The following is an 8555-nucleotide window of genomic DNA, read 5'->3' on the forward strand; positions in this document are numbered from 1 at the left end:
GGAGGAGCAGAGCAGGAAGGGTCCACACAGACACAAAGAGGTGTCAGGGGGAGCAGAGCAAGAAGGGATGGGGTTTGGGGATGGAGGGAGCGTTCCTGCACCAGACCAGCATGCAGCGAGCTCAGCCAGCCCCAGGAGACCTTTAGGAGGAAGAGCCCAGGATCCTTCCTCAGGTGCAGGCTCTCACTCCAGGGACAGCTCCGCGCTTTCGAGCAGGCTTTGAAGCCACCCTGCTCTATCGCAGACCTTCCCTGCCCTCTAGTGGGAGAATCTTGAGTGGGGACAAGCGTTAGGAGAGCCTCTTCCTCCTCCTCTTCTTCTCCCTCCCACCATGCAGCACCCCACCGCGTCTTGCGGAGGTAAAGCAAAGCAAGCTGCCTCAGCTTGGGAACGCAGCTCTCTGGGGTGGGACACGGGTTCAACGAGCACACCTGGGAATTTGGGGGAGCAGAGAGACATCACTCCCAGCAGTGGAGCAGGGCTTCTTGAAGCTACCTTAACCTTAGCTTTCAGGAAGACCTGAGCCCTTGCTCAAGGAAAGCAGATGCTGTGCTCAGTGACATAGGGCTGCTGGAATGGTGCGGAGAGAGATCAGATCTAACTGTGTACGAGGAAAATCCTGGGCAAGCTTTGCAGACTTTCCCAGAGGACCAGAACCTGGACCTGGAGCCTGATAGCTTTAAAGAGTTTGCATTTCCCTCTGAAACGAGGATTGAAAGCTCTCTGATACACAGCTTAATGCCACCTCATAGGCAAGCTGCAGGCTGGAAAGCAATTTCTTGCCAGTGGAAGCACAACTGCACCGACCTCTCACTGCAGGGACTGAGCCATACCGTGGAGGTGGGGTCAGGCCTACAATTGGAAAGATTCACTGTAGGCAAAGAGCAAAAAAAAAACCAAAAAACTCTTCTGCCATCAAACAAACTTCCTTGCAAAGGACAGATTTCACTGGCTTTTTGCATGGGCTTTTTGCTGGGAGCTCTGGTAGTGGTTGTACAATGCATCCCTAAAGAGTGCTGTGAGGTTGTAGGATTACTCTGGCTCCTCAAGCCACGCTTGGTCATGCACCATCCCACACTGTGATGCAGGACCCTGCCTCTGACCCCATTCTGTTGCAGCCACCCTTCTGTGCTCTCCGAGCAGAACTGTGATTTTTAAATCTGTGCCCCATCTCTGCTATTTATGAGCCAATAAACTCATAAACCACAGCTGGGAGCGCTGCACATCAAACCCTGGTTTGTACAGACATCTAGCGGTCCCTCCTCGAACTTCACCTGCACCATGTGTTATGGTGCAGGACCAGCACCAGAATTTATTTTATTGTCAAAGTAAAACCAAAGCACAGCCTCTGGGACAGCACAATGGAAAGCAGCACTTACTGAGCTGCCTCAAAAGCCCCTCACCTCGGCTCTCCCACAGCAGCCTGTGCTGCGGGGATGTGCCACGGGCACTGCTGTGTCCTGCAGGGATGTGCTGCATGCATCTCTGGTGGGGGAAAAAAAGCCACCACTGTGACTTTTGGCAGCCATACCCTGCCAGGGTGAAGGGGCAATGCTGGATGTGCATGGAGCAAGGTGTCTTCGAACAGCCTGTGCTGAATAACAGCACATCTCTCTTCAAAGTAGTTTATGCATTACCCTGTCAGATACTTTGGAGCTTCCATCGCAGCCAGTTTCAGCCTTAATTTGTGTTTCTATCCTGCCACTTTGAGATGAGAATCATCTCTCTCCAGCCCCAGAGCACCATCAAGATCAACTCGGTGTTATTTCAGAACCAGGACGGTAGGGGAGCGGATGGGAGTGACTGTGGTGTCACACCTGTAAAGGTTCAGCCAGTGCAATCAGATGGCCCTGGGTCACCACATCCAGACATGCAGGGGGGACAGGAGAAACCCTGACTGGTCACTGCTTTGCTGAACAACACGGAAATCAGATGGGGGGAAAAATCAAGTGTCACAAAGTATCAGGACTGCCTTGGCAGCAGTGTACGTGCCAGACTCTGCACCCATAAAATTCCTTGCTCTTGTTTTTCCGAGGTTCCAGTTTAAAGCAAACAGTCCCCAAATGGCACGAGACAGCTATCCTATTGCTCTGGGAGGCCCTGCTCCTCCTAACCCGCCTGCTCTGGGCTTCCCCCATCATGCTCACGTTGGGGCATCCTTGTCTTGCTCTGCACAGAAACACGGTTGCTCTCCATCCCACGTGTGACACTGTGCTACACACGGCTGCCACGGAGGAAGGGGTTGGAGAACAGAGAAGAGCAGGCAGCCTCAAAGGGCAACCCAGCACAAGGCAGGAAAGAGAAAAGCCACCCCCGGGAGGAGTCCCCGCTTGCACCATGCAAAGGTAACCCAGTCCCAGGCTGCAGCTGAGGAGCTCGGCTTTTTGATCTCCAGAGCACATTTGAATTTGAGGAGGTGGGGATGCCTCTGGAGCTGCTGCAAGCAGCCATTTGAGAGGTGTCCCACCACCTCTGAAGCTAAGGAGGAGCCACCATTATCAACCGATTATCTCGCAGTTTCCTGGAGGGGTGACGGTCTGAGTCACTTGGCAGTGGGAGGGTGGTTTCTTCATGTGCTTACTGGAGCAGCTGAAATGCGTGGGCAGGGTAAAAACAATGCAGATGTAAGCGATTATGGGGGCAGGCAGAATCTCCAGGAGCATGGTATTTTTCCCTACTTGTTGGAATATGTCTAACATTTATCACATCAGTGTGTCAAGAAGCCATTTGCACCTCTCCTCCCCCGTGCCACAGCTGGTAAACAAGCACAGTGCCTGTATCCCAGAGTTCAGGGCCCTTGGGTCTACTCCATGCCATGCTGCTCTACCATTTGCATTTCTCCTCTGCCTGCACACATCTTTATTGCTGGTTACCACATGAGGAGAGGAAAGGGCCATATCTCCTTTTGGTCACAGCTCTCCAACTTGCTCCCACACACTCACAGACAAGGACGTCCTCATCAGCCCTGCCTCACTCTCTGTGGCTGCCAGAAACAAACCACGTAGGATGGGCAAAACACCTTCCCAGTATAACCCACTAGCTGCAGTTGTTACATACAAATCTCTATACTTCCCAAGTTACCAATGCACCTCTCATCTCACCCAGAATAAAACCATCTGCATAACAACAAAGCTCAATGCATGAGAGAAATAAAAAAGACTGTGCTCCATTGCACTGGCCACCCACACCACTCCTCTGCCATACCCACCGCCTATGCACCCAGGCTGAGAGGTAGCATTTTCATCAGGAGTAACGCTCACGGAGTTACCATTCTGCAAATAAACATGCTGAAGTCAAAAACATGGTGTAAAACCTCAGGGGAAAAGGCATTATGGGAGCATTCTAGTCCTAACAACAGAGTTCCTGGTAGCACAAAGGTCTTCTATCTTTGGGGATGATTTGCAAGGAGTTTGAAAAACCAGTTCCCTTCACCAGCCAGAATGGTAAAGATACAGATAAGGTGTTCCAACAAGTATTTAAGTGAGCTGTCTCCTGTTAACAGGGAAACAGGTAACACTATGTTGTCCCAGACCTGGTGACAAACACACATCCCACGGTAAGGATGAGTAACCCAGTACAGTTGCAATGCAAAGACAAAAGGGTTTCTGAAAGAAAAAGTAAATTAGCTTTGCCGGGAATGTGTTTCACTATGCCTGTTGCATCACCACTTTCTCTGGAAGACTCAAGGCTTGAGGCTAATGCAGAACCAGACATCACACTTGCACTGCAGCTATCAGCAAGACAAAGTCACTGCTCGTGGTGGAGCAGGCAGGAGCAAGAGGCATGAACCACCAAAGCTGCACGTCACTCAGAGATGGTATTTTTCCTACTTTAAAAGGAAGCTCAATTCAAACAGGAGAAACAACAACCCCGAGACAAAACTCTGGTTGCACAGCCACATCTCATAAGTCACTTCAGCATAGATGAGAAATTGAGACATTAAGGGATAGACAGAGCACTTCAAGGTAAGAGGAATGAGCCTTCCTCACCCAAAACCTTTCAAACACCTGCACAGGAACTTATGGAAGGAGGGCTTCCACCCTACAGCCTCACTCATCAACCACATTTCACATCGATGCTACATCAAGAGGGCCTCACTCTAAGCACGGCTTTGAAGTCCCTTACAGGAAGATGCTCAGCTTTGACATTTAAACCATGGCAAAGAGGAGAACATTCAGGTTAGTAACATGATTAAAGTAAGAGTTTTGCATTTCATTTACCCAGCACAGCTAATCCAAAACCTCCTAGTTTCTTTAATATTTTTCAGACCCACTGCAGAGAGAAGGCTGGAAACACTCTCAGCTGAGGCACAACAGGGCAAAATGACAAGGTGTGGACTGAGGTAAAAAAGGACCCCTTTATACAAGGACTGTTGCCATCTAATTCTGGAGCACCAACAGGCATCCATTCATTCTGAATCCTGCTGCTGCTCTGTTTTTGGTACAGGCTACTGAAATACAGAGGCATTTGAGTGTGGGTAGAGCTGCTCTCTCTCTGATGTAGTGGTGTGGAAAAGGGCTTTTTTTTTTTTTTTTTTAAATGTCTAATGGAAATACCTACTGGCATCAGGGCTGAGAGTACTTTATCTCACCAAATCAGCTTTCAGAGGGGAAGCAAGCGCACCGCAGTGCTCCTGATCAAACAGTGCCTGAGAGAGTTTGAGACAAACCACCTAGAGATGTCTCCCAACAGCACTCCTAGGATCCAAGCCATGCCAGGCAAGGCAGCCAACCTGGCCATGGAGCAGGGCCCCCTCCCTGCCACAAAGCTACAGTGTCTCTCTCCCCCTTACCTTGCACAGCAGCGCCTGCTCCACTCCAGCACATCCCAGTCTGCACCATTGGGATTACAGCAGAAGAGTTGGGAGTTTTCCAGTGAGGTGCCTACACTGCTGGACAGCCCCGCACGCAAGTGTAGACACTTAAGTCATTACATGTCCAGGAGCAGCCTGGGGGGAAGCAGGAAGAGAGGCCAGGTCAGGTAAAATCAAGACTGAAATCACAGGTGGTTTCCTTTCTTGTAAACACTTTTATCCTTCTGCAGCTGCTGGTTAGCCAAGTTTCACTCTCTCCCCTTTGCATTTTCCTGTGCAACAAACATGGGCAGGATTCACATTTGGGTCACTGGCCGCAGAAGAGTATTTTTGTGACTGCAATCCCAGACGTTTCGGAGGCACCCACTCCTGTGGGGACGCGTGGGGAGGCCTGTAAATGATGATGTGGAGCTGCACTTTAGCAAAGGTCACAGAGGCACCCCTCTCACTACGTTCATAGCTAGGCAGCATCAAGGAAATTTGCAGAGCCGTGGGGCACAAATCTCTCTGCAGTTCAAGTATCAGATATCCTTGCTGAAGGGGATTCTGCTGCCTTCAGCATTTGTCCAGCCTCTGTACTACTACCTGTCCCAAAGCTCGGACATGGTTCTACAAAGCACCAGCTCCTGGGGCAGACCAGAAGCAGCAGCCTCTGCCTAATCTCTGGCACTGCCCAATTACAGATAGCTGGTGCATTATGAAGAACCAGGCTCCCCCTTTTGAAGTGCATTATCAGCACCCAGATATTAGTTAGCACAAAATGTAAGTCACCAGTTATGCCCTAGGTCTCCACAGGGACAATAGACTTCAAGATTTAAAGCATGAAGGTAAAAGAGCACAAAACCCCACCTCCTCTCCAGCACAGAATAACCAAACCAGCTCCTACCCCCGTGCCTTGCTTTAAGTAATTAGCACAATTAGGATTGTTAACCTTTGGCTGAAACTTGTTCACCACACAGGTGTGAGGACACCACCAGTCAGAATTCTGCAGTTTAATCATGCCTCCCTGTGCAAACCAGGTGTTTCGTTTTTCACCCACTTAGGCTGTTTTTCACCTGTGGATCTCAGGCCTTTCTCCAGCAAGAGAAAGAGCTTTCTGTATCTCTCTTTCCCAAAACAGCAGTTACAATCCAGAACTGAATTGCTCCTTGGAGTCCTTAAACAATATAGTTTAAGCTGCAGTCTCACTACGAGGTAAATGCTGCAGAAGCTGGTTAAGAGGTAGGAGGGATGAAAGTCACCCGCTGCCTTCTTTGCTCTTTGCTTCTCTTTCTGCCTGCTCCAGCTAAAAGACACTTCTGCTCCCTCCCACAGATGAGCCACAAAGAATTGCTTGCCAAGGCCAAGCCTAGCTGCTTTTAGATACCTTTTGCTGTCTCTTTAGCAATAGGCTAGAACCCTTAGGGCCTGCAGACTCAGGTTGAAATTAAAAGCACCTGCAAACCTAGCCTGCAGAGAACACCTCTGAGCCATTCAGGCCACACAGACAGCTTCAGCTCCTCCCTGTTGACTGCTTTCCCACTATTTGCTTGGCTGTGACATTAGCTCTTTGGGCACTGTAACACCTACCGTCATGTCGCTTGTGTGCTCCTAGTCTCTGGAATCTCCCTCTCTTCCAAAGATTCAAAGTTAGCACATAGTTTCTCAGAAACTTCTTTTAGACTCTTAGATATGAGGCCCCTAGGCGAGGTCAGAAATCGGAGAAAATCTTATTACTACATGTGTATTTTTTCCTCTCACCTTTTTCCAGTTCTCACAGCAGGCCCAGCTTACCCAAAAATAGTCTTTTCCAAACCTATGAGAGTTCTCTTGGCTTCATTTAGGACATTATTTATTTATTTATTTACTTATTGTGTGCTTAGCAATGAATGCAACAGTGACCTATCCCTTGGCAAGTTAGGTTACCAAAGACAGAACAAGAGCCATGAAAGGCTGCAAACTAGGTCCAGTGAAGAGGTATCGTGGGATGCCTCTGCTGGACGATTCAGACCCGTTGCTTTCACATCAATTCTGAGCGCTTTGCTAATGAGCCAACCTAAACTTTCAATTTGATATACTTCATATCACAGTCAGCCCACACTGGTCCCAAGAGAACTATGTGAAAAACCTTCAAAAGAAGTGGGAAACATCCAGTCCCAAAGATGTTTAATACAGTCTCATTTGCCTGAATCTGTGCAGGGATACAGCTGGAAGTAGCATTATTCTGTCTAGCTGGTGAATAGTTTCAGTAAGGCATTAGTGGCAGTAGCCATCTCTAACTTCTTTGGACTCAGTCAAAATGCTTATTTGGGTCTTAATCTTCTTTTGAGTCTCCCATGGATTTTGCTTTTAAGATTACTCTGACTTCAGCTTCCCATTTAGCATTCACAAAGCAATCCAGGCATGTTTTTGCCAAAACCTACTTTGGCACGGTCGCATTTGGTATCTGCATCCAGAAGTCACATATTAACAAGCCTGAAAATTTGCATGTGAAAAGCAGGGTGTTGGTTTTAATTGTGCCCTTTAAGCCTCCCTTCCACGGTATTCAAGACCTTTGTATATTTCTTTGCAGCAGTTCATAAACTGTCCTGCCTTCAGATCTTTTTTCCTGTAAAGCGTTTCCTGAGAGCATTCATCCAGCCGTGACTGCAAGGTGCAGGCTGCGCAGCAAAGCAGACTGTCTCCCAGGCTATGGGCCTTACATCCCTGATACCCCATACCAAAACTCTTTGAGGCTCTTGAGACTCCATCCCAAAATTAAGATACGACAATTCTTTGGAGCAGGAGGGGGGAATTAAGATCACTGCCAGAAGCACTCTAAACCCTGCTGGCTGTCCTGTCCCTGTCCTCAGTAACCTCTGCTTCCTGCCCAAGGTACCTCAATTTCCTGTAGCTGTGTTTACACGAAATAAAGAGGAAACATTTTCTGTTTCTATCTGTTGTTCTAATGAGCCCTGAGCTGTTTATCATGATAGCTGTTGTTACGTTCCCTTCCAGGTGGCAGAGAGCCGTCACGGGGAATGGCCCGCCGCAAGCACCTACGGGTGGAACAAGCCTGTCACCCCAAAAGGTGCCTAGAATGGGGAGGAGCTGTTCAGCCCCTCCTGCACATCCTCTCCTCCTTGCTTTCTGCTGGAGGAGAGCTTCCCTGAAATAAGACTATCCTCCTGAGTGCAGAGACACCACCTGCTTGGAGCCAGCATCACTTCCTAAGGGAGCCTCCCCAGGCTCAGGGATCTCCAAGGGAGGAGGCAGGTTTTGTAGAGAACGCACACTCATGTGAGGGCCTCACCCCGTAGCCACAAGCCAAATCTGTCTCCCAGGCACAGGGCAAGCCTCGCTTCTGGAATTAAGATAATCCCATGGTAACCCTGGCAGCCAGGCAGACATTAGCACTAGCCCTGCTCTGGTCCCCAGGGTCCCACAACCCACCCCGAGACTAAAACCAACAATCCCAAGGAAGAAAGTCTCCTTGCAGCTGAGATTATCAGCGCTTCCTGCCCCCGCCACCACCGCGCATCATGGAAATGTTTGAACGTCACCTCCCACCCAGCAGGCAGGGCGGCGCAGGCGGTCACCGCAGCCATGCAGGAGACATGGGTCCTCTCCAGAGCAGGCAAAACACCAGCCTGCAGCAGCACAGGGGGAGCCCAGGCTGGGGGTGCCAGGTGGCACCACTGTGCGCCCTCCGTGCTGTCCCAGGAATCATCTGGTCACAAGGAATGGGCTCTGCTGCAGCATCAGGCAGACAGCTTGCTGAACA

At 49.6% G+C, this 8555-nt stretch overlaps 1 protein-coding gene and 1 long non-coding RNA gene across 20 annotated transcripts in view; one reads left to right on the top strand and one right to left on the bottom strand.

The window, feature by feature from the left end:
• Positions 1-6185, bottom strand: part of LOC311440345 (uncharacterized protein) — a 124067-nt gene extending 117882 nt beyond the window's left edge. For 8 of the 19 annotated variants that reach the window (XR_014695345.1, XR_014695348.1, XR_014695350.1 and 5 more), the window contains exon 1: positions 4793-6091. Coding sequence is in view for 1 of the 19 variants with exons in the window: in XM_084527132.1 (XP_084383258.1) it covers positions 4793-4841 (49 nt within the window). In the remaining 18 variants the exon portion in view is untranslated. Of the gene's footprint in view, positions 1-4792 lie in introns of all 19 variants that reach the window. The other 11 variants (XR_014695349.1, XR_014695351.1, XR_014695359.1 and 8 more) reach the window with 4 other exon arrangements.
• LOC311440346 lies at positions 4058-7887 on the top strand. Its single transcript, XR_014695365.1, has 3 exons — positions 4058-4178; positions 4268-4342; positions 7790-7887. It is a non-coding gene; the product is annotated as an uncharacterized lncRNA (long non-coding RNA).
• Positions 7888-8555: the final 668 nt, after the last annotated feature.

This window comes from Aythya ferina (assembly GCF_964211825.1).
Source record: "Aythya ferina genome assembly, chromosome: 8".
NCBI lineage: Eukaryota > Metazoa > Chordata > Aves > Anseriformes > Anatidae > Aythya > Aythya ferina.